Here is a 27,604-nt window from a genome sequence, read left to right on the forward strand (position 1 = left end):
TAATGTCCTGTCCTCGTTAGTTTGATCAACGAAATGCTGTGGTGTTTGTCAATGAAAAAAATAAGTATTTTCGTTTAAAATGACGGTTAGAAAGAATGTGGACCAGCGTAATACTTTGAGTTTACAGCTTGTCCAAAGTCATTCATTATTAATACTATTAGTAATATCTTCGGTAAAGGCTTTGATGCATAAAATATTTCTGCATAATTAAAATATTTATGATAAGATAGATAGATACTTTATTGATCCCGTGAGGGAAATTGCAGTGCAACAGCAGCTTAACACACACAACACAGCCACAGTGTAACGAATTATATAATAATAGTACAATACATACAATACAATACAATACAATACAAGAGTTACTCACAGTCCGGACACACAAGAGCAAACTAGAACAGAACAGTACACAGAAAATCGTATCACACGTATGAATATAAATATAGATGTAACCATAGATATAAATATAAATATAAATGTATTGCACAGGTCCCTGGCATATATTGCACAAAAGTGGTTGTAAAAAGGAAAAAGAAAAAGAAAAAGAAAGAGAACAGATGTAGCAGTAGATGTGTATATGCGTTTAGTCCAGAAACAGGTCACTGTCGATGTTGCCTCTGCCAAGACGCAAGGTGGATGCGTTGTACAGTCTTATGGCAGACGGCAAGAATGACCTCCTGTAGCGCTCCCTGTCGCACCGTGGATGAATCAGTCTATTGCTGAACGTGCTCTTCATTCCTGCAAGCCTGTCATAGAGGGGATGGGAGAAGTTGTCCATGATGGCCTCTAGTTTGGACATCATTCTCCTCTCAGCCACTACCTCCAAGGGGTCCAGGTCAGACCCAATGACAGAGCTTGCTCTCCTGATGAGCTTGTTCAGCTTTTTGGAATCTACTGCTCTAATCCCAGAGCCCCAGCACACCACTGCGTAGAAAATGGCACTCGCTACCACCGACTGATAAAACATGTGTAGCATCTTACTACACACATTGAAGGACCTGAGCCTCCTCAAGAAGTAAAGTCGGCTCTGTCCCTTCTTATAGATGGCCTCGATGTTCTTAGACCATTCCAGTCTATCATCGATGTGCACTCCCAGGTACTTGTACGAGTCCACCATCTCCACGCCACTCCCATGGATGTAGACAGGAGTAGGTTTGACCTTTTTCCTCCTGAAATCTACCACCAGTTCCTTTGTCTTTGTAACATTCAGTTCCAAGTGGTTCACCCCACACCACTCCACAAAGCTGCTGACCAGTCCTCTGTACTCCTCCTCCTGCTCACCCTTGATACATCCCACAATTGCAGAGTCATCTGAGAACTTCTGCAGGTGGCATGACTTTGAGTTGTACTTAAAGTCCGAAGTATAGAGGGTGAAGAGGAATGGAGAAAGAACTGTCCCTTGAGGTGCCCCTGTGTTACTCACTACCTGTTCAGACACATAGTTCTGAAGTCTCACAGACTGTGGTCTGCCTGTCAGGTAGTCAGTGATCCACGAGGTCGTGGAGGCATCGACTTGCATCTCCTCCAGCTTCCTCCTTAGAAGTAAGGGCTGGATGGTATTGAAGGCACTGGAGAAGTCGAAGAACATGATCCTTACAGTGTTGATAAAGGTAGGTTGTCTACTTTTGCCCAACTGAGCAATCTTACTTTCATAAAATATACCAACTTTTTAGTGACTGATGATTAACATGCTGTAATACACAGTTTAAATTTAAAAGCTCAAATGTTGTACATGAGAGGTTAAGCTTTATTGGCTCCTCCTGGTGGTTTTACAAGGTGATTCCGGATATTTTCCAGTATAACGTCAAATGACGCGTTGCACCGTGTGAAACTGCGTTTTGATGCGACATGCCCACAGCGGTGTACCGCAATATACCCCACGCGTTTTGAATGGCTGCATCTGTACCTATAATAAGCGACTCGCCTAGGACAACGGAAGATGACTTCCCTACAGTAAACCTATAAAGAACGCAGACGAGCACTCTGACTGCCCTACCGCTGCAACAATCCATGCGTCACAGCTCACACCTTCTCACCTTCTTCTAACCCCTTCTTCTTCCAAATTCTGCATTGATGGTTTAGGGTCCCGCTTGGTTCTTTTTGGGGGTCCTGGCCTCCTTGTCCTATCGCCAGGAGATCGGCCCTCAGCCAAGTGGGTTATTAACCTGAAGAAAAGCTGGTGTGGGTTCACCTCTACTAAGTACCTTGGGTACATTGTAGGAGAGGGAAAAATCTGGGCTCAAATCAACTAGATAGAGATAATCCGAGACTGGCCAATACCTAAAACAGAAACCCAGATAAAGGCCTTCTTGGACTCCTAAATAATTATGGACGGTTCATTCCCCACCTTGCAGAGAGGGCTGCTCCTCTGACAGATTTGACGTGCGCGGCAGCTCCCCAGACCGTGCACTGGACCCAGGAGGTGGCTAAAACCTTTACTGACCTCAAGGTCACTTTATGCTAGGATCCAGTCCAAAGGGGCCCGAACTTCCAACAAAGGTTCATCTTACAAACGGATGCCTCCGAGAAGGGCATAGGGGCAACTGTGTCTCAGGAGTTTAATTGCGAAGAACATCCTGTCATTTACTTAAGTAGGAAGCTACTGCCCCAGGAGCAAAGATATGCTATTGTGGAGAAGGAGTGTCTTGCAGTCAAGTGGGCAATCAAAACATTGAAATATTACCTGTTGGGCAGGGATTCACCCTCATTACGGATCATGAACCTTTTATCTGGATGAAATCTAATAAAGAGAAAAATGTCCGGGTGACCAGGTGGTTCCTTGCCCTGCAACCTTATCATTTTGGTACAACACCGGGTGGGGAACACAGATGCCCAAAACAACGATGCCCTCTCCCAACAACACCAATTGGATGCTTAGGGAATCCCCTCTAAACTGAGGGGGAGGGTATATAACAGTTGAGCACGTCACCCACTGCACTCCCTACTTCGCGGCACATGGGAATGTACAGCTACCAGACCTGAGGCTAATCAGGTCTGTGCTTTAAGATCCCCACACGTTCGCGGACGGTGTTCAACCTCAGAAACAAATGTCTTCACAAGCCGGCTACATTAGGATTTTTTCCTCATTTCCTCAAAAACATTTTTTCATAGCCCTTTTTGCTCATCTTTACCAAGGATGTGAATAATTCTGGAGGGTCTTGTAGAACATTAGAACAAATCCCATTATTCCTTTTGCTATCCAAACTATAAATCTATTATCCAGTTTGGTTTAGTATCCTTATCGTAGGTGCACCATGTGAGTACCATTACTGCATCACTTAAATTATACTCTTTTATAACTGTATTCCATATCTTTAGTTGGAGCTTTATCCATTGGTTAAGTATTTTTTCAGTCAGTTTGTCTAAATTCTTGTTACCTTATGATGGAGCCTGCTAGCAGAATCTGTATGTTACTCTGTACCCATATAGTGGTAGGAGCTGCGAACTCCTGCTGAATTCACATGCTAAACTCTAACCTTCATTGTGCTTGCTTTAGCACAGATGCTTCTCCCCCCTTGTACTAAACTCCCTAATGGGGAATGTTTATACTAAACCTCTGATAAGAAAGGAAAGTTTTAAGTGCTTTCTGAGTCCCCGGGTTTCTTGAGAAAGTTACCTCAAAGACAGGAGGGGGAGGGTGTAGAGAAAAGTATATCTAAGCTGTGTAGAGCCATATTCCCTTTGAACTTCTATAAATACTAGGGTCCTTATTGTGGTTCTTTGTATGCACACAATAAAGCTTGGCTTGACAAATGGACACTTCAGACTCAAATCTCTTGGTTTCTACAATTTGGCACTGAGAGCAGGGTACTCCATCGACATGAGACTTTCCCATCCAACACCTGAGATGGCATTCTGTGCACAAAATCAAAGGTAAGGACTCTTACGTCCCGACTCTCTCGTGCTATGGTGGGGAGGCTCCCTTGTCCAGCGAGTACAGCCTGAGTGTAAGTTTGCCGGGCCAGCAGGTATTCCCCTGGCCCAAGGGAAGGCACCGGTGCAGTGGTGAGTTGGTTGCTGTAAGACCCGGTTCGATCTTGGGCGAGTATTCTATTTTTTGCTGGGAAGCCCAGATGTGCTTCATTGTTGTTTCATTGTTGTTTTCAGAGTGGATGAAAACTGGTGTGATGAGACAATAGTACAGTTATCAGATGGTGTGAGTAAGGAGAAGAGGTTGAAGGAAACTGAAGAGAAATTGAATAAAAAGTTAGGTCTTGCAGAGGGTGTGTGGGATGTTGCAGCTTGTGGAAAGGTGTTTGAATACTGGGTGCAAAGTACTTAGTGTGTGTGAGGAGAAGCTGAAAAAGAAATATGGATGATCAAATGGTGTTTGGTCTGAGCAGGACTGTCAGAAAGTTTCTAACCAGTTGTGTAAGGATAAACGGACAGATATTGGAATAAGTGATGCTGTGTTTATGAAAAGTTATGCTGTTAAAATAGATGCACGTAAAGATAAAACAAAAATGTTATATTTAAATTATAACTAAAATTTTCATGAAGCATAAGACATAATCTAAGACCTTAAGGATGTATTACGAAACAAAATATTCTTGATGTGTATGTGTGTCTTATGAACTTGTATGCCAGCATATGTGTGTGTGTAAAAAACCTCAGTGCATAACTGTGAGTTTATTTGCAGTAGATGATGGTGTGAGTGTGTCTAGACAGCCAGACTGGCTAGGGACTTAAATAAAGAGACTTGACTAAAGCAAATAAAAAAGCAACTTAAGTGACTAGAAAATATAAAAGTGTCTAAAACGTATGAGTACAAATACCAGCACAGTACAGGTGGAGCTAAATGAGTTATCTAATCATAGTATTTGTATAAAATTAATTGAAACAAAAGTTGAAATATATGGGGAAAATACAGTCCCGCAGTGGTTATCATTTGTGCTTTATACTGCTTAGCCTTAGGTTAAATTAAAGGTGTGATGCCTCATCGGTAATTAACCTAATTTATTTAATGGCTTGAAACCAGATATCGCTAAAATGCCGTAGATTCAGAATTATGACTGGTGAATAACACCACTGTGAAATGTACGGAACTTGTCAAACTCTGCTGACAGATTGAGAAAAATGTACACTAAGGTGCGAGCAGTTCACATGGGGTGTATTCCACAGAAATTGGATACATCTCAGAAACTAAATAGACAGGCTGACTGGGGGAGATCTCTGGTTTACAATTATTGTAAACAAAAAGAATACAGGTCATTTTAAGAGAAACTGCAGAAAGCGCATGCAGGATGAAGAAAAGCAGAGGCTTGTCCTTTGGTTCAGCTGACAGGGAAGAACAGAGAAAAAATGAGCTTTGTCTGAGGAAGATTATTGGTCCTTTGAAAGATCTGTTTAACTATAGAGCTCCCTTGTAGCTTCCCTAAGTCTGTCCCAGTCAATTGAGCAAAATGAGTTAAAACTAAAATGTACTATTAATGGGGTGTCTGTTTCTCTGTTATGGTATACTGGAGCACAACTGTCATGCTTGTCTCATAGGGATTTATTATGACCATATGGATTTTTAATGACCACAGAGAGTCAGGACCTCGGTTTTACGTCTTATCTGAAGGACAGAGCCTGTTTACAGTATAGTGTCCGCGTCGCTATACCGGGGTTTTAGGACCCACATGGACTGCAGCGTGAGAGCTGCCTGCTGGCCCCTCTAACACCTCTTCCAGCAGCAACCTTAGTTTTTCCCAGGAGATCTCCCATCTAGGTACTGACAAGGCTCACACCTGCTTAGCTTCAGTGGGTTGCCAGTTGTGAGTTGTAGAGTGATATGGCTACTGGCATATCCTTATCCATAGAAATCCATATCCATACACCCTAAGCAGGAAAGATATTACTAACAGGTATCTTTTACTCAGAAAACCCAAATTCACTAGAACACAGAATAGTGCTCTCTTTCTAGCAAGGTTCAAATACTTAGCTCCTTTCAGGTTTGGTTTGGATGATCATGAAGTAGGAGCTCTCGCCTGGTGCAAGCCTCAAGTCCCAAATCCTCTGTACACTTGTCACTACTCTCCTTCTTCTTCCATGCTTCTTGTTTCTTCCCTTTCTTTGTGCTCTTAATGTGATCTTATATTGTGTGTTTCTGTACTGCTCCTTTACAATCATTAACCCACATTTTACCTAGGTATACTAAAGTATACCTTACAATTGTTTCTGCTCAAGGGACCCCAGACCTCTTTCATTTGAATCTAGAAGTGTTTGCTCTTCCAAGTGTCACAAACATTTTCTATTTTCTGTTTTCATTTCTCAGTCAACTAAAGCTGTAACAATATATTATTCTCAGTGCCAACTTCTCTGCTTTGTTAGACTTAATGTTATAGATTTTATATAAGCTAACAAGCTGTTTGCCTTTAGCTTCCTAACTAACAAGTGGAAACACACCAGGGGGCATCTATATGTCAGTGGAACAATACAGCTCATGTCTTAAATGTAGTTAAAAGGATGTCAAATGTCTTGTTTTGTGAATGTAAGCAATAACGAAAGTCTTAATAGGGGGTTGTTTTCCACTACCCAAGCTTGACTTATAAACAAATGGTTCGTTTTAGGGATTAGGTAATCTAGGTCAAAAGTAGGAACCTTGTCTGTTACTGTGTTTAAATAATGCTGAGCAACATATTTTGGAGAGACTAGTTTTTGCAAGCTGATCTCCCGTATTCATACGAATAAACAGCTCTTCTTTCAGCAACACCCAGACTCTGACATTTTAATGTTTCTTCAGGCTGCAACATGAAACAACACCATTCCATAAAGAACTGGGGGTAATTCCCTTCACCAAAGTCTGTTCAGATGGAGACTTTAGGGAAGGGTGCATTAAAGGTGCATTAGGGGGCATTCATGAGCACCCATGTGAAATACAAATTTAGATATGGGACATCTTATGTCCTGGCAGACCTAAGCGAGAACACGCATATGAAAGGCACAAGACCGCAAGGGTGCATACTGGGACATGGCCTTAGTCACCAAATATCTTATCTGTCTTGCCATTTACAGATTCTCTTAAACACTGATGGAAACTTGCTCACAAAGATTCAGAAAAAAACTGAATAATGCCTGACCAACTTTTGTGACAACTCACAGCGACTCACAACGATCTTTTGTTCTCTGCTGCTTCTCCTTTTATTGGGGTTTCGGCAACTTGTCTTTACATGGCCACCCCATTTCCCAGCCTACTGCCAAGTAAATAATGACTCTATCTCTTTTTAAAATGTGGGGGGAAATAGTATAATTTTATCATCGAATCCCTCTCTGTCATGTCCATTTTAGCTTCTGGTGCTTAAAGGAACAGACAGGTTTCATCTTCATAGAAAACCTCTCATCTCACTGTAAATGGTGTCCAAAATTTTATTTTTTGTGACTTCAGCACTTTCTTTACTCCAGAATATTCAACTCATTTTGAGTATGGCTGGGGGTGATCATGAACCACATAGAATTGTTTTTTATTATAGAAAAGTTATTTCTTTTGCCAAGCTTTAGAAAAAAAGAAATTCTGAAACTTAAGATAATGGCAATAATAGAGTGGGGTTTTGTATCTGGGACTTTGGATTTTGATGCTAACACTTTGTGTGCTCTTTCAATTCTGAGTTCCACATCATTTGGTAAATCAAGTTCCCCCCTTAGCAGATTTTTAGTTACCATGCAGTGTCTTTTTGATTCTTTAGGAATACCACAAATCTGAATGTTGTCTCTACATGATCTTTCTTTTTGGTCCATTAGTTTAATTTCCATAGTATTTTGTCATTGCAAAAGCTGCTTCACAGTTTTTTCTATCCATCCCTTCACCTTGTCCTGTCTGTTATTTAACTTACTCAAAATTTGTTTGATATCAGTGATCTATTGTTTATTATCCCATATGAAGTCTCTAAGTTCCTATTTTATTTTCTGGAGACATCAGCCCCATCATATTCGGAACTCACCGAGCTACTACTGTGCTCAGAAGATGTAATTTCAATATTCTCCACAGCTGGTAGTTTACTCCTGCTTCTCCTCACAGCCCCTTCACCATAATTATTATTTCGCAAACTTAATTTAAAAAAAAACAGCATTTCCAGGGCTATATTACAAAATTGTTTTGAGATGATCTGAAATACTCTGACATTCTAGTCCCCAGCCTAACCAAAAGTTCATACACTTGTTTTTGTGTATTTGTGTGTCATTGATACTTTTTAATGTCAATAATAGCCTTACTTACATTTTAATTAATAAAAATATAGTATTAAAATAATATTATAATATAATAAAATCTCAAATTAATAAATATGTACATCTTACTATTTTATATGATCCTTGCCCTAAGTTCTCCAATCACAGGCTTGTAGCTTGACATTTTTAGTAACATCCTAATTTAACTTAATTTAACTGAAAACTCTGAGGCACTGTGAACCACTAAATGATGAAGCTCATGTTGTAAAAAAAACTTAGAGCAACAGGAGGTGTAATCACTGCAAGAAGAGGATTACTAAAGGGTTGTGAATAAATCTGACCCTCATGTTTTCTGGACTTTCTGGACAGATTGAAAATAAAAGCCAATAAATGCCATTTATAGAATTATATAGCATTTTTAGTGTTTTGGGGGAAAAAAAACAGTTCCAGGCTCTTTGTTTGACAAAAGGCTTTTGTCTTTGTTTGTTTGTTTTGCTCTGTTATTTGATTTATATTATTCCTAATTCATCAGGGACATGAATAAATTTGGAGGGCTCTGTATGTTTGCCTTGATCACAAGTAATTATTGAGATTAATAATAGTGGAAACAGGATACCAAGGTTTGCATTAAATGGAGACAGGCACTGAAAACTTAAATTGAAGTTATGATGAGGCTCAGTTCATGGATTGCTTAATTCTAAGTTTATACAGTTCCTGCCAGCTTAATCTTATTTGATCTGCTAAAGGCTATAGCATTACTTCCTGCAAATCTTTAATACACAAACATACAAAAACATCTAATTTAATACAAACACATCAAAGAAGAATTCTTGCTTGAAAAGAATGATATGGAAACTCATTTCAGAGCACATCAGGGATTGCCTGGATTGTCTTGCAGGATTAATCCTTAAACTAAGACATAGCTGGTGAATAGAGAATACTCCATAGCTTTAAATGTTGAAGATAATCATATAGAGAATGTTCCTTAGAACATAATGTGTACTCTGGAGGAAAACCAATCTCTGTTAGCCAAAACTACAGCTACAATTGCTTGAAGAAGCAGATCAAGCTCTTACTTCATGGCAATTTATTCTATTTTAGTTTTTCTAAGTTGCATGTTTTTGAACAAATTGGCCAGTTAAGACCTAGAAAAACTATTTTATATTTTTATATGTTCATTTGTCTGTGCATGTATGCATATATCATGCTGCTGATTTGATATAAATAAATAATAATAATTATTATAATATGTCTTCAAACCAATTTAACCATTGCTAAATGAAGGATCTGTTGAATTCATGTGTAAGGAAATCCTTTGGCTTTACCTGGTTAGTGGGTGTATTTCTAGAATGGTGAGGTTCCTATTCATTATGTGGTATCTGGATTTGAAGTGAGAGAGATTTTACCACAGGTTGTATTCTGCTTAGTTCACAAAGCAGCTTATCTCTTCTCCTGCCCATTGAAGGCATTATTTTAAGAGGTTATTTTGTAGCAGTCTGGGTTTTTTTCAGGGTGGTTAAGATGTTAGGCCTCTGGGATGCCCTATTTGTAAAATGGTAAATAGCATAACTAGTTTATTTTATGTTTATGTTGTTGTAGTTTAGTGTGTTTTTTGTCATTGTTGATAAATACGTGTTTAACCCCGTGTGCCTTACACTCTTTTCACATATGATGTACTACAGAGTAAAGAAATAATGTGCCTCTAAGTACAGATCCAGGCATTCAAAATGTGTGAGCTAAGCTGCGTTAAAATGCGTTGGGTGTGGCGCAATATACTGCATCTTACCACATGTTAATTGGAATATGATAATAGCATCCGGAAGCACCTTGTTAAACTGCCAGGTGGAGATAATAAGGCTTAATGTCTCATGTACCGAGACATTAGAGACATGTACAGAGACAGAAACATATCAGCAGCTATATCACTCTGCAACTCACAACTGGCAACCCATTGAAGCTAAGCAGGTATGAGCCTGGCCATTACCTGGATGGGAGACCTCCTGGGAAAAACTAAGGTTGCTGCTGGAAGAGGTGTTAGTGGGGCCAGCAGGGGGGACTCACCCTGCAGTCCATGTGGGTCCTAATGCCCCAGTATAGTGATGGGAACTGTCCTTCGGATGAGATGTAAAACCAAGGTCCTGATTCCTTAGTTGTTAAAAATCCCAGGGCGTTTCTTGAAAAGAGTAGGGGTCCTGGCCATATTTCCAATTGGCCCTTACCAATCATGACCTCCTAATAATCCCCATCTATGAATTAGCTTCATTACTCTGCTCTCCTCCCCACTGATAGCTGGTGTGGGGTGAGCATTCTGATGCACCGTGGCTGCTGTCGCATCATCCCAGTGGATGCTGCACATTGGTGGTGGTGAGAGTCCCTATTACCTACTAGTGGAGTGTCCAGAAAAGCATTTTATATATAAGCAATTATTATTATTACAGCATTTGAGCTGTCACCAGAAAACGCCTGGTTTCAAATCCCAGTAGTTATTTTAGCTGTAACTAAGCAGCTAAAATATCACAAGGGGACATTTTGGAAACATTTGACATTTGTTTTTTTTATATATTATTGTCCTTAAAATGGTAATAGGCAATGGACTGTCATGTAGTGCCCTTCACCCAGGTGTTTCAAAGCCCGATTAGAGAATTACTTTGTTTTCTTACATAGCCGAATATATAAAAATTGTCCACTATTATAACTTGTTGTTGGCTATGGTGTGAGGGTGAGTATCTGGATGAATTTTTATAAGTGAAGGTTTAGGACTTCTTCACACAATTCACACAAGTTTAAGGAGGGAAAAGGGTTATATTTACCCATCGTGTATCGCCTCTTCTTATATTTGTAAAAACATTCTAATTTAAATGCAGTAAGGAATATATTATTAATAATATTGTAACAAATTCTGATTCTTGGGCTTGTGCCCTCGCTGCTCCTTTCCCAGTCCATCCTTCACCACATGGGCTCAAACGTAGGTCTCCTATGTTGCTTAACAGAAGTTTATCCAGCTGAGCTATAGAAGACCTCCTTCAGCACTAGCGGACAGCAGCCTTGTTATGTGCAGGGGAGCAGAGGGATGTACGGTCACCGCGTTGCAACCGGCATGTACCATCTGTATGCCTGTTGTTCGTAACAATATTAATAATGAATGACCATGAACGAGCTGTGAACCGAAGAGTTAGAGAAGACACTTTGAGATTTTCTATTCAGCTTGGAATTTATCCTTTACAGCAATCCTTTTGGCTAAATTTTTGGATTTTAGATTGGATTAATAACTGGAGTAAGAAAAGATATTTCACACATACTTTGAAACAAGCCAGCAGCCATGTCACCCTGCAACTTACAATTGGCAACCCACTGAAGCTAAGCAGGTGTGAGCCTTGTTAGTACCTGGATGGGAGACCTCCTGGAAAAAACTAAGGTTGCTGCTGGAAGAGGTGTTAGTGAGGCCAACAGGGGGCACTCACATTGCGCTCCATGTGGGTCCTAACGCCCCAGTATAGTGACGGGGACACTATACTGTAAACAAGCGCCGTCTTTCAGATGTGACGTAAAACCGAGGTACTGATTCTCTGTGGTCATTAAAAATCCCAGGGTGTTTCTCGAAAAGAGTAGGGGTGTAACCCTGGCGTACTGGCCAAATTTCCCATGCCTCCTTATAATCCCCATCTATGATTTGGCAACATTACTTTGTTCTCCTCCCCCCCGACGGCAGGTGGAGCGGCGCACCGGTTGGAGTATTCTCTGTTGCATTTCATGGCAACGTCACCCAAAGATTTGGTTCAAACCACCAAATGGAGAAGGGCGTGCTGACAAACGGACCCTGCTGATGCGGGATTAATGCTAGGATGAGAGAGACACGTACTTTGAAACCATACGGCTTTGGAACAGCGGGAGGTGAGACCTGGCTGGAAGGGGGGGCGGTATTTTGATTTTACATTTGCGAACCATAATCGCTACAATGTTATAATACCGTTCAAATTTCGGAATTATAAAAAATAAACCTTTGTTGAGTTTGCACGAGAGACAAAAGCTACCTTTTGAGAAGTTATGTACTGCTTGCAAAGTAGTAGATTTTGACAAACAGCTAATTTTGCTTGAAGAATTTAAAATCCGTCTGTAGTGTAGCTTTATTTAATTGAGCAGAAAGTCACCTTGCTCTTACAAGCGACTTTGTTAAGCAGAGTTTGTTTTAACATATCACACCCTGTGAATGAGTTTTAATCAACTTTGTCAGTGAAAAAAATGACTGCGGGCACTTTTCCTTCCCCCCTGGTGTAAAGTGACAATGCAGGAAATTGTTTTTTTTATTTTACTGGGAGTGTGAACATTGAGTGAGCACTGGGGTATACAGTGAGACTAACACAGTGAGATTACTGAGATGGATAGTTTTCGTAAATATGTTGACAAATGTCTGAATTTTTGCAAGATAATATTGTATCCAGCTGTGAATCAGCGACATGACCTTGCCCCGGTTAAATTGTGGTAAAGAGGTTTAGTGGGCTTAATATACTGTACAGTATAACAGTATAAAGCAAGTATGTTTTTAATCACTATTCTTGCAACTTCATTTTGTATTCAGTTTGCTTCTGTGTGTTAGCTGGTGGGCAAATGTTCAAGGTGAAAATTCTTCCACAAGGAGTGTTCCTTTAAAACAGAAAAGACAGCGCCAAACTTTTTCAGCTCTTTATGTCCTCTTTGACATTTTCTTTAGTCATAGAGGTAGGAAGATGCCTCCCTCTCCCCCTTCCTTCTGCCTACCTGACCTGTTCCCATTTTTAACCATTCTGTGTCTGAATCGCAGCGAGTGAGAGAGAGTAGGGAGAGACAGAAGAAAAATGAACCCTGGTTTAATTTTTTATTTTATAAGTTTTTATTTTACTTATTTTTTGGTAGTCAGATTTAACGTATGTTTGGACACAGTCTTGCAAATTAATGTTTTTACAAGATATAGAGGTACAACAATTTATCACAGTGTGAATTTCAATACTAATTATTGATTACTAATTGTTTATGCTCCTGACACCTGAATTTATTTAGATGTATATAAAATATTGAAGTGCAACATAACATCCAGAAATACAATAAAAAAATAGTCTGTGATGCTTGTGTAGATTTAACTTTTCTCAAATTTAATTCGAAAAATATTTAAACGATTAAAAGCATTTCACACCATGGTAAGACAGGAGAATATGATTGTACTGTATCTGTACAAAATGTGTGGTTGCGTTTACAGAGTTAAAGTGTTTAAAAAGTTTAATTAAAAAGTTAAAAAACGTATAGCTTACACAAAGATTCTAGGCTGATTACAAGAAAGAAAAATCACCCGTTTTTTTTCTCCAAAATAACCACAGTATGTAACCGAATGAAAGACTTTGATGCTTAAAATGTTTAGGAAGAAAGTGGAATACTGATGTGTATTTTTATTTAAACTACCAAGACCAGCCACATACAGTACGGTTTAAATACTGTAAATGCCCGGAGAGTAGGGTAACCCTGGCGGGCTAAGTAGGCCAATGTCTGCGGTGACCGGACCCAGTGGCTCTCCCGCTAGGCGGCAGCGTTGGGCCAACCTCGCCCACAGCAGTTCCGGCCCCTCCCCTCTCCCAACGAAAAGCCTCCAGAGGGCTGACGCCAACGCCGCGTAGTTGTACCGCTGGTCCCTGGGTAAATCCAGCAACGCCTGGTAGGCCTTCCCCTCCAGGACGGCGGTGAGGTGGCATTATTTCTAAATATCTAAATATCACAACATGTGTACACAGCGATCCCCTCGGATTCCAGCTAGTGTGTAATTACACATCGATGAAAAACCGGAGGTTTAAAAAAAGAGAATTAGCTCACTGATAGTGTTATGTGCAAGCTGTGAACATTTTCACAACTCGTGGTCTTTAAAATGCATTTGGTTTGAAGGCTTTCTGTGTTTCCCTTCCAAAGATATGAACAAAAGAATGCTCGAGCGTGGTAAAAAAAATTGCTTAAAAAAAGAAATAAAAAATTTGATATGATGATATAAACATTTACTGCAACACATTTACTTGGCTGGGTAGCCGTGTCTGCCTGCAACATTTCTGCTGTGAATCCTTTTTCAGGTGTGAGGGAACAGACAAAGCAGGAACTTATTGTACTTTCTAATTACATTACATATGGAAAGATAACAGATAACAGATTTTAATCGTCTTTAATTTTGTTATACATTTTAGAAAAGTTTCATCTATGCATACACCACAAAACTATTTTTGATTGTATTTCTGAATGCTATGTATAAAAAAAAAACTTGCAGCTTACTCAACGATTCTAAAATGATCACGAGGAAGTGTATGGCATGTCTAATGGTCTAACACCCATTTTCCCCATTTTGATTAAAATCGCAAATGTTTGTTTAATTAAATGCTTTTATTGGTTCACAATCTGACAACGCAATGTAAATCATTATATTGGCCTTCTAACTCCCTTAATTAACTTTAAGCATAGCTTTCTCACTATTTAGATTTATTTTTCATGCCATCGTTAAACAAAGCAGGAGTGTATACTACTTCCTCAAGGGATCAAACGTGGAAAGATTAGAGTAATTGTATTTATTTTTTAAATAAATTTTAGAAAAGTGTTATTTATACAAAAAAGTTGCATTTAATACCACTCAATAGTTATATAAATAGAGATAAGCTCTCTATTAAAGCTCAGATCAAAGATCAAACAGCAATATGTCATACACTGGGACTGATCTGTGATGTGGTTGAATGTGAATTGTGGCGCTCTAGCAGGCAAAGTTGTCTGTGCTGAAAAATAAAAACCGGTTTAACAACTCTTAAGCATACTGCAGTTTTTGTTAGACCATTAGACATGCAATACACTTCCTCGTGATCATTTTAGAATCTTTGAGTAAGCTGCAAGATTTTTTAATTTTATATACACAATACTGCTGACAGCAGGAAGATTCCTATGCTTTGACTCAACAGCTCATTAAAAACAGCACCAATGGTGTTCAAACCGATTTTTTTACACAGAAGACTGACACAGCTTTGCGCTGTGAATCTGTTTTTTTTTAAAAACGTGTCAGTGGGGGGAGGTGTCTTTTGTTGGAAGACTCGCCTCCTTCTACGTTGAAAATACCTGTGAAACCAGTTTAATTCATCACAGTCAGCACTCCCGCGGAGAGTGATGAAAACCGCGCAGTGCCAGGCGAATGCACATTAATGTAGGGCTTTCGGGCTCATGTGATATTTTGAAATATAAAAAATGTCAATATACTGTAGTTTCCATAATATTTGCTATTTTCGTTTTTCAAAGAAATGTTTATTTGTTAAAAGAAAACTCACAGCAATTGCTGGATTTGAACACCTGACCTCACCCTTAAAGTCTAAAGCAGTCACCTAAGCCGTCACGCCACCAAGGCAAGTCATATGACATGTACTGAAACAGCAACACACATACAGTAATATGGTCAAAAGGACTACATAAAAACGTTTAGAAATAACCTCATGTAAGACTTTAATGCTTAAAATGCTTAGGGAGAAATGGAATATTGGTTACCAGCAACATACAGTTTACATTAAAAAAATGTTTATGTTCCTAAATTAATATCGTTTATGACCTTCAGATGCGTTATGCTCCTCTGCTTTTTATGCTCAGCTACTAAAATTTCCCTTTAGTGGTAAAATTCCATATAAATATTCAATACTAAGTGGATTAAAATGTGCACAGTAAAGAGATTAAATGATGCACACCTCAGAATTTTTACTTTTTACTGTGTGGTAAAGAAATTTTAAAGACTACTTCTTAGCGTAGATAAGAAAGCATAGATAAAAAGGCTTGGATTCTCATGTATCTGATACACATATCTTTTCTGCTGTCTTTGTTGTGCTCCTGAGGATCCATGTGATATTTTGAGCTCTCTTTGAATGATAAGTGTTGCATAGTTTAAATCATTTTCGTTCTTAGAAATTATTAAATGCTCTGTTAAAATCAAGGAAGTTTTTATGTCTGTTATTGTAAAAGAAAATGCCTGACGAACTAAGGATTGGACAGTTTTTTGGTGCTTATACAATCGACGGAAATGTTCAAATAAATGTGCTAAAGATATAAACAAAAAAAATTGTGTATTCCTTTATCATATTGGCTAGCTAATGTCCTGTCCTTGTTATTTAGTTAGATCAACGAAATGCTGTGGTGTTACTTTTTGTCAATTAAAACATAAAGTCTTTTAGTTTAAAATGACGGTTAGAAAGAATGTGGACCATCGTAATACTTTGAGTTTACAGCTTGTCCAAGGTCATTCATTATTAATACTATTAGTAATATTTTCGGTAAAGGCTTTGATGTATAAAATATGTCTGCATAATTAAAATATTTATGATAAAGGTAGGTTGCGTATCACATATCTTCCATGGCATTCTGACATGATTTTTGAATTAGATTTTTTGCTTAAGTAGTATCTGATAATTTTGAATATTTTTTTTTCTTATATACATATATATTTTTATTATGTTATATAAAAGGGTTTATTAAAAGTACTGACAGGGAACATGATGGTCTAGGTAAAAAGCATTGACAAAATCACAGCTTCCTCTTTTTTGTCAGATATGTTTCATACCCATCAGCTTATAGAAATTTAAAAAAGATTGTTCACAACATTTACAACTTATCCAATAATGAAAATGCATGTTTCAGAAGGTTTTACAGCAAAGAAACATGTAATTTAAGAAATGTGTTTCCTACATTCTAAAGAGAAAACGTTTGCGAACCTCATAGATCTATATTCCTGTATATTTAAAATGTAATTACACATATTGTGAAAACTAAGGCACCAGTACAGCTCTTTCTTTATTATGATATCTCACACACTTAACATTAACCAAAAACAAAACTGAACGTGCAGAATCAAAATGAATTGAGAATTTTTCCAGGAGTGTAGCCTTCTGTGCCAATGAACTTGTAAAGATGTTGAGAAACAAAAATATGCACAATAACTTTCAGAACAATTATAAAACTGAAGTAGATATTAACTCTGTTACATTATATTCAACAAGTAGATTTTCCAATAGATGCACGAATGCGGTCACTCAATAGCCTACAACTATATAGCCGACACTCAATAGCCTACAATAGTTAACTGCTTTAGTATTTTAGCTTCCCGTAAAACTGGATTCAATAATTTTGTTTTCATAAAACTCAATAGGTTTCGACACATAATCGTTGTATTTTGTCTCCAGGTGTCTTTGTAATTTGTTTGGCTTTAAAGCCTCATTTAATAACACTTCGGAACACACAGTCTCAGTTGCTGCACATGTAATGCCCAGAGCCTGGAACTCACTGCTACTGTATATTTTCTCTTTTTTAGTTTGGTTTTGGATTTTGGGTTATCAGTGTGAGACACTGAAGCAGTTTATTTGCTTGTATATGGGCCTTCCTCTGGGTTTTTCCTCATAAGAGAACCAAACGTAAGCCACTTATCTATGATATGAAAGGTAATTAGGCAGTAAAACTACATTCATCATTAGCATTCTTGTCATGTCTTGACGTATAATGGTGCTAAATGGCAGTCACGTTGGTCATGCAGCATGCTTAACCATAATATCTATAAAATATTTATACTATGTTATTTATATTATATATATATATTATGTTATATATTTATGACTCTTTTACAATTACAACAATCATTTGATGGCCCCCTTGCAGTACCACAGTACCACAGGTTGAAAACCACTGTCCTTGAACATGTATGATTGAGTGAAGGTTCAAGCATCCTTCCTAAATCATTTGATCCACAAGAAGCAGAACCCTACCTTTGACTCCTTGATTTTCACAGAAATTACTTGTTTCCTTTGCCGGATAATTTCCACCAGCTCATCACATTCCTCCATCAGCTTGGCTTCATGCACAGCTGTGTTCACCTGGAAACAGACAGAGCAAGTAGAAATGATGGAGAAAAATGCCTTTGCAGAATTTACTCTGCATTTGAAGGAATGTCAAAGTTCCATTTATTCTAATCAGGAATAATTACAGCCGGCAAGCCGCTAGAGACCGCACTAGAGAATAATTGAATATATGTTTAGCTTATGAATGCATATATTCACATGCGTGTAATTAAGGTTTTGTTTGTTATTAAAAGCGCACACAAGGTGATATTAGAGTTGGGTTTGTGTTTTTTTTGTGCTGACTGAAGAAAGATACAAGATGTGAAGAAGGGGTTAACTGATTCCTTTCTAAGCAACAGACTAGAGTTATGGCAGGAAAGGGAGATAAGTGATAAGGATTCCAGATGCCAGCTAGGTAACCCCCCAGGGAGGGTAACCTAAATCCCTGACCATTTGGCCAAAAGGCTCTGAACTGTCCAAATACCGTGATCTCTTCTTCCATTACCATAATAATGAGTTACGTCAGAAGTGGCAGGAAAGGGCTATATAAACTAAAAGTTTGTACCGTCACTTTGAACAATAACGGTTTTATTGTTTCTTGTGGGAAACAAGACTTCGGTTTTATTGTTTTCTTGCATGCAATAAACTTATCTGTTTAACTTCATCTCAGGAAGCAGAACTTATTCTTTCTCTTACAACATGACATTGGTATTTGCTGTTTTATGGCCTATTAAAGACCATAAATAAAGCCTGCTGGACATAACTTTTTGTAGTCATTGTGGGACAATTGTCAAATCAGCATACCAACTAGTATTGATTTAATGGTGTCTGATACACAGCTCCGTACTAAACTAGTACATTAGTAAAATACCAATTGCAATGAACATAGATGCTGACATTAATTCCCACCTCCGTACTAAAAATATTCTCAACTGCAACAAACCCAAAGTAATGGCAGCTTCCCCCTACAGTACAGGGCTTAATTTATACCATAATAAGCAGAACAGTCGATTGCACACGAAAGTTCAGAATGTAGCAGCAGCCTGTCACTGAAATAATATTGTTATCATGTAATGATTTTAAGCATTTGTTACTCTAAAATATTTTGTATTATACAATTCAATTGTTATTCCAACCACAATACATGAAACTTATATATGTCTCATATTCTGATCATGAAGGAAGGTATTAATAGTATTACACCTAAGAATGCACATACAGCGAGAATCGAGAATCTCGAGAATTCATACAGGAAACAAACATTATGAATAACATCTGCTAGTACAGATGACAAGTCACACTCACATGAGAAGCTGACCATCACTTAGCTTATCATAATACCTGGAGCATGTATAACCAAGGTAGGAGACATCATCTCAGTCTAGGCTTTACACATCAGGAAGTTCACTGTCAATAACTGATACCTCTGTAGCAGGCAGATATTTGGAAAGAGGTCACTTCATTTCTTTTGACATGCTACATTTGACTCATTCATAATACCCGGAGTACGTCTTGATGTGAGAGTACAGTATCCAGAGTACACCGCCAGTCATGATCCAGCTACCCAGCAGCAGTGTTAGAGCAACAGTTTCTGTTTCCAACCCCCCTGATGAACCACAACACTTGTGTTTGGTACCTACCAGGGTGGTTTGAAGGTTTGTTCCATTAAAGACAAACACAACTACCTGTACCCCTTCAAGGCTTACTGTTTTTTTTTTGGTGTTACTACCCAATTCAACAGTGTGGCCCCTTATATAAGTTTGGTCTTATATTGTCGGGTTATAGACAGTACAGTGTTAAGTCACCAAGGTGCATTATGGCTTCCTCAGGAACTTGCAGGAAAAGTGATTGGGCAGCTGTATTGTGGAAGCTGTATCATGCCTGTCATAACTCATAGTGAAAGTTTACTTCCCATCTGCTCTCCATGGGGTTCATTAACCTCCCTCTGCTCGCTTTAGTAGCTTTACACCCTTCAGTGGTGGATCATTTAGACACAGCAAATAGATAGCTTTGATAGACATACCCATCTCAAGATTTGGAACCAAATTCAATCTTGGATTGCCTTCTGGGTGAGCTACGAGCGATGGGGTGGTTACATGCTCCTCTACTGAGAAGATAGGGATCAAGTGGGTTGGGATTTGTCCCACGGCTAGACTGGCTACAGTGGCACTAAGCTTCCTTAACAGGTCAACATTCTGGCCTATTGCACACAAGTGTAAACCCACTTTATAACACCGACAATCCTGCCTACTGTGTGGAGGATATGATTTAACCCTGTTGCATAGAAAGTTACCTGTGGGGTTTTCCCTCAGCTTTCCAGCTCTTGCTGCTGTTGACACAGCCTGTCACTATCCTCTGACATCTCCTTCTGCATCTCTGACACCTGCCTTCTTGGGGCTGTCAGGGTGAGAGTGCCATTAGCAAACAAATCTACCACAAATAGCAAATGCACAACAGTGGCGGCAGCAATCAGTCCCCCCAAATGTCTTTTATGGTGGCTGATCCCAGTCATTTCTTCCTGAGTGGCTGTTGCCTTTCTAAGCTGCTGGAGCATGTACATGGTGTCTTTCGCGGTATGCCATGTGGCATCCTATGCAACAATGTCCTGGAAATCTGGGGAGATCTGACGCAGCTGCTGATGCTGCTCTTCCATTTTCCGTGCATTTGCTTTTCCGATCTGTTCATGCCTGTGCTCTAGGAACCCCATTGGGGGTGGTGCAGCGGTGGAGCATGCCTGACCCTTGGCTGAGTGGTCATCTGGATTACCTGAGTGAACTGGGATTGTTACACCATTCTCACTGTTCAGGTCCACCCTGCACACCTCCTGGTTGAGGAATCCCTCTATCAGCATGTTTGCAATCGTTTGCTTGGGGTGGGTGTAGGACATTTGCTCTCTCCCCCCTTCCTTTGCTAGGGGTCAGGGAGCTGCCCCAGCTCTGGAATAGCTAGTTCATAGTCTTTGAACTCGCTATCACTTACCAGGCCCATGTCAGTGCGGGCGGGGATTCTGACACCCCCCTTTGCCATGTTCTGCACTAACAGGCGGGTGGCTTGACCATCCTGCTCCGGTCTGGGTGAACCACTGTTGATCAGACTCAGACTGACAAACTGAACTTGTGGCTGTAAGAAATACGGCTCGGCTTTCCTTCTCTGTACCTTCCTGGGGACCGGGTGTGTTGGAAACCCTGCCGTCGAGGCAGGAACAATCAGGTCACTCACTACCTGGTAGTTCTGAGAAATAATGTTACCTGACTGCAGGTTCCCTGGGTCACAGCAGAGGGCATTGGCATCTGAGCTCAGGTGTGTCCACAGCACAGTAGTCCCAGTGTCCAGCTGAGCCCCCTGTCTAACCTGCAAATGTTGAACAGGGGTCACCTGGCGGTGGCCCTTGGACAGCTGCTCAAACAGATCCTCACTAATAGAGGACTTCTCAGAGCTAAGGGTGAGGGATGACCCCATTTTGGTCTAAGGGTGCACAGGGAAAACTCCTTTTCATCACCAGGTGGGGAGATCTGCTCCTCTTTAGGGATGTAAAAAGGGTGTGCTTTACCTGGCGGATCAGGCAGCTGCTTGGAGCACCGCTCCTGTGGCAGGAAGGCTGTTGGGACCTTGGCTGGGGCAGGACTTCCCTGTATGTCCGGGAAACAAGAGAATATTTTTATTCCTCGTCCAGAGGGGAACAGAAGGAATCTTCGCATGGGCTACTGTGTTCGGTAGGCACTGAGTGAGCACACTATGCCTCTTGACCCCCCTTTCCTTCTGTACAAAAGACTTAGGGGCATTGACCTGAGCCCACAATTTCTCTTGCTGGCAATCCACCAAAGGTTCCTCTCTAAGTCTCATGCCCTTTCCTTTTTCTACCTGTTTGAGCTTGCCGTATAAACCTGATGATATAAACCTAAACAAACACATTTCAGCCCCAGTGTCAATCAATGCCTCCCTGTGTAATACGTCTCCCAAGGCAACCTTGAGATAGAAGTTTCTGGCTTTTCCTCTCTGTTTTAACTTCCCCAGAAGCCGTCTAGAGCCTGCCTGCTCTCTGACTTCAGGGGTGGAGTCAGCACTTGCATGGGAGTGGCTGACCTCATCCAGGCAGGAACCCTTCAGCTCAATCAGACTGAGAGAGGGGGAGGGGCGGGTCTCTGCCTCCTCCAGTGGAGAGGGGCATGGCATGCTTTCCTGAGGTGGAGAGTTTTAGCTCATTCACGTTTCCGGCAGCCTTGGGGAACGTTTGTCCTTGTCCAAGTAAAGCCTGTTCAAGCCTGGCCAGGCAGGCTGCTATCACATCCTTTTGCTTAGCCTTTTTGTTAGCTTTCTCTAGCCCTTTCCCTCCCCAGGTGTCCTCATGGCATTTAGGATGCTTGGTGCGGTCCTGTCTGCCTGCTTTGTGCTGGGGCTTAGCTGGCTTAGGAGCCTCTGCTCCTTTGAGCAGGAGGGAATTAACCCTGCTGGCTCTGACTGCAAACCCAGTCACTTTAACAGCTTCTCGCTCGGAGTGACTTTGGACCTCATACTCCCAGGCTTTCTGCGCTAAACTCCTAATATCAGTCATTTTCATGGTCTGTGCATCTGCATGCATTATGATCATTTTTCTGACTGACGGGTGGAGATTGGCAATGAATAAACCCTTGAAATTTGTGTTCTCTTCGCAACCCTCATAATTTCGCCCTGCAAAATAAGTGTGTCTAAGTCTCTCATAATATTCGCAAGGGGACTCAGCTCCCTCGTGCTTAACGTTATGGGAGGCGGCCACAGCAGCAGTCCGGTCAATAAACACACTGTACTCTTGGATTAGGGCTTGGCACAGCTCCTCAAAGTCATTACAGACTTCTTTCGTCTGCCTAGCCATCCACTCATGTACGGCTCCACTGGTAGTTTTTCCGACCAGCAACACTTTCTCCTGTTCTGTGGCATCTGGCATAAACTGCAGTGTGTACCTGATTTCCTGAATATAACTCTGGACGTTATTCCCTGACACTGTGAGGTTAAATCTCTCTATGTCCTTCGCTAGCTGGTTTATTTTCTGAGCTTCTCCGCTAACAGAGAGATGGCGGAGATTGTGGTCAGGGGGCCTACGCCTTAATTGACTCGGCTCTCTACCCCACAATGACCCTGTTACAGATCCGGTTTGGGAGAACTCTCTCAGGCGGAGCCCTTAGCTCCTGGCTAACTGAGCGCTCCGGACTGTATGGCTGTGAGGAACGCCTGTGCTGCAGCCACTGTGCTCCCAGCAGGGCAGCATCCAGCTCCTGCCTAAGCGAGGTTTTATCCTCACTGATAAGCAACAATTTCTTGCACATTTTACGGTTACATTCGTATAAACTCTACAATTCCCTTTCTTTTCCACGCCTCTAGCCTTCTGTGAGCCCTCTCAGCAACAGCTTTCTTAATGGACAAATCTTCTAGTTTTGCTGAAACCTCTTTGAGTTGGCTTTCACATTTTTCAGTTTCTTTCTTTCTCTCACTGATTATGTCTAACAACTCAACCCGCTCAGTCCCATATATCTCAAGTTTACCCTGAAGCTTTTGGCACTTCGATAAAGGTAAATTCAAGCTATTTAGCGAGGTTTAAAGCTAAATTAGATACGACCTCTATTGCATTTACAGAACCTCCTGCACTAAGCTGTTTGTTACCTTGGCTCTCAGGTCTACCTGAAGTTTTTCAACTTCATTAAAATTCAATTCCTCAATACTGTGCCAGTAGTCAGGATTGTCGTTGTCAGAAAGAGTGCTTATTAGCGACTCTAATTCAGACTTTTTTACAACCATCGTTATTTCTCAGGAAAACTTAAGAGTATTACTTTTAAGTATGAAATCACAGTTCTAGCACAGAGCACCACAATATCAAATATGCAATCAAGCCGATAGATCGCAAAAGGTCACCAAAATCAAGCACTGTAGCTTAAAGAGCAAAGGGGATTTTTTTCGGCTTTCAGTACACTCTGTATTGCCGTGCACCGAAGCTGCAGCGTTTTTTTTCACTGAATTATTCCACTTGATCGACTGATTTCAATCTGAACCATCCTCACACGGGGCACCAATAAATGTAGGGGTTTTGTGCATTTACTGGGACAATTATTAATTATAGCAGTAAGTCACAAAATGTAGGTTGTAAACCTTGGGATAAGACTCTCCCTTGGAATCTCCCAGACAGTAAGGCGCCAGAGATGACCATTTATTAGGGTGGCTGGAGAATCTCAGCCTTGGGAGTTGTTCCTTATCAGGAAACTCTATCAGCTAGAAAACCAGCTTAAATCTGAACCAAATGGAATGGCCTCTCTGCGTCCATCACCACTGAGATGAGGGAGAGAGGGACTGGCAAGGGAGCAGCAAACTTAATTCCTGTATTTTTAATATGCCATGCCACTATACATTAAAAGAGATATGATAACCTGTTAAACTCAAGCCCATATGCTTGTTTATTGTGTTCACAAACAAGAATGAAACACAGTAATCAATCACTCATTTTTCTTGTCTGGCAACCTATTAACACTTTGAATGAAGGGCAATCCCCGCTGCAATCAACATTTTTTCATGATGAGTCATGATGGTGTTACAGTATTCATCATATGTCCCACAGATATATGCTGTTTAATATGTTTGGGTTATTGCACTGCCTTGAAGTTTACAAACTACTAGTATTATGGCATACATCCAATTAAAACTCCATTTCATTGTTGTTTCATTTTTAATGTTGAATGTATTACACTCACAGATGCAACCATTCAAAACGCGTGGGGTACTTCATGATACAACGTGCTGGGCATGTCGCATCAACACACAGTATCACGCAGTATCACACGGTGTAACGCGTCATTTGACTTCATACTGGAAAGTATCTGGAATCACCTTGTATAACAACCAGGAGGAGCCAATAAAGCTTAACCTGTCATGTACAGCATTTGAGATTTTAAATTAAATGTATTACAGCATGTTAATCATCAGTCATTAAAAAGTTGGTATATTTTATGAAAGCAAGATTGCTCAGTTGGACAAAAGTGCACAACCTACCTTTATCATAAATATTTTAATTATGCAGAAATATTTTATGCATCAAAGCCTTTACCGAAGATATTACTAATAGTATTAATAATGAATGACTTTGGACAAGCTGTAAACTCAAAGTATTACACTGGTCCACATTCTTTCTAACCGTCATTTTAAACGAAAAAACTTTTATTTTTTTCATTGACAAACACCACAGCATTTCGTTGATCTAACTAACAAGGACAGGACATTAGATAGCCAATAAAGGAATAAATTACTTTTTTTGTTCATTTCTTTAGCACATTTGTACAAGCACTTGGAAACTGTCCCTACTTTGTCAGGCATTTTCTTTTACTATAACGGACATAAAAACTCCCTTGCTTTTAACAGAGCGTTTCATAATTTCTAACAACGAAAATTATTTAAACTGCGACACTTATCATTCAACCAGAGCTCAAAATATCACAAGGATCCTCAAGAGCACAGCAAAGACTGTATTAAAAGATACTTGTATCAGATACATGAGAATCCAAGCTTTTTTATCTACGCTTTCTTATCTACCCTAAGAAGTAGTCTTTAAAATTTATCACACAGTAAAAAGTCAAATTTCTGGGGTGTCCGTATACCAGAGATTATGGTAACGTTTCAGAAGGGTGTCAGATTCCAGGACCGGAATTATCTGTTTTATGATCAAGAATTTTATATGTAATACGTATCTAAAGAAATTAATAATGATATTAATTTAAGGATCTAAATATCTAAATCTCCGTATCTATATAGCTGGTAGTATTACTGTATTTCGCTTTCTCTGTAAACACGTTTTGTTAACACCCGAATCGCAGGTGGATTCTGTTTTTTGGTCTGTTATGGTCTGTAGTTCAAATCCTGCTTAACTAAAAATTAAACACAAGAAGTGTATTATTGGACAATGTTGTGAGGCTCTGGCGGAATTTCTCTGTAAACTGAAGAGTTATAGAGGAGACAGGTTGTGTATCGCTTCTTTTGACACTTGTAAAAAAAAACATTCCAATGTTAATGCGACATGGAAGATAATGTGGTGTATTGGTCGTTAGTGAAATGATTTAATCATTTAATCTTTACTGTGCACATTTTAATCCGCTTAGTATTGAATATTTATATGGAATTTTACCACTTAAGGAAAATTTTAGTAGCTAAGCATAAAACGCAGAGGAGCATAACGAATGTCATAAAGGTCATAAACGATATTAATTTAGGAACATAAACATATTATGAAAACTGTATGTTGCTGTTATTTGTATTTTAAAGAAAAAATACACATTAATATTTTATTTCTCCCTTAACATTTTAAGCACCAAAGTCTTACATGTGGTTGAACTTCCGACCATATTACTTTAATATGTGTATTGCTGTTTCAATGCATGTTATATGACTTGCTTCGGTGGCGTCACGGCTTAAGTGACTGATTCACAGTCTAAGCTTGAGGTTGGGTGTTCAAATCTGGCAATTGCTATGAGTTTTCTTTTAACAAAAAACACTTATTTGAAAAACTAAAATAGCAAATATTATGGAAACTACAGTATATTGACATTTTTTATATTTCAAAATAACACATGTTCGTACTGTATGTACAGTACACGGCGGTACAGCAGGTTGAACTGTAGGGCGCAAATCCACCTGAGACCAAAAGCCCAACATTATGTGCATTCGCCTAGAGCCTAGAGGTTTTCATCACTCTCTGCGGGAGTGCTGGCTGTGACGAATTAAACAGGTTTTACAGGTATTTTCAAAGTAGAAGGGGGCGAGTCTTCCAGCGAAAGAAACCTCCCCACCCCCTCCAAAACCCCTTTTGTTTGCTTACAGTAGTACTTAAGTACAGTACAGTAAGTACAGTACTTACTTACGGTAGTACTTCTCATGTTAAGAAAGCTAGGTGTTAGCATAAATTATTAGTAATCAATAATATTAAATTTAGCAAATAATATTTATTTAGCTAATAATAAATTCGATTCTACTCTGAGAATGTAGGGGGGGGGGGGAGACTGCCCGTGGTCTTTTCGCTGATAAACTTGTGTCAATCTGTCAACAAAAAACAGCTGTCAATTTTTTTTAAAGTCCATAATATTGCTATTTTGCTATTGCTACAGTAATTGCTATTGCTACTGAGTCTCTGTGTCTACAGTACATTGTTTGTGAACAAACCGGTTTCAGAGGTATTTTCAACCCCCAGCCACTGTTGTTTCATCAGTTGTTATCCTGTAAAGCACTTTGAGAAGCCACCTTTAAAGGTGCTATATAAAATAAAGTTTATTATTATTATTATTATTATTATTATTAATATTGATCATATTTATCCTCCCAGAACTTGTAAATTGTTATTGTTATTGTTGTTGTTATCTTGTAAAGCACTTTGAGAAGCATACTGTCCAGCTTGTAAGGTGCATTCTCTTGTTAAAATAATAAGTAGAGCTTTGTGGTTATTAGTGCTCCACTTACAGCAACCCAATGTAAATACATTTTGTCTCCAAATCCACCACCACTTGTATGACTCATAGTAGGCTGGGCAAACGATTTTTAAAATTTTTTCAAAAGAAATAAAAAATGAGATATAATGATGTGTTCCGGCTTAGACATTGCACGAC

At 39.6% G+C, this 27,604-nt stretch overlaps 1 protein-coding gene across 1 annotated transcript in view; it reads right to left on the reverse strand.

The window, feature by feature from the left end:
• mid2 (midline 2) overlaps window positions 1–27,604 on the reverse strand; it is a 511,887-nt gene that overhangs the window by 155,835 nt on the left and 328,448 nt on the right. The window contains exon 4 of the mRNA XM_088648926.1: window positions 17,925–18,032. Within this exon, the coding sequence (XP_088505052.1) occupies window positions 17,925–18,032 (108 nt within the window). The remainder of the gene's footprint in view (window positions 1–17,924; window positions 18,033–27,604) is intronic.

Source organism: Lepisosteus platostomus, chromosome 10 (genome assembly GCF_059453375.1).
Source record: "Lepisosteus platostomus isolate fLepPlt1 chromosome 10, fLepPlt1.hap1, whole genome shotgun sequence".
NCBI lineage: Eukaryota > Metazoa > Chordata > Actinopteri > Semionotiformes > Lepisosteidae > Lepisosteus > Lepisosteus platostomus.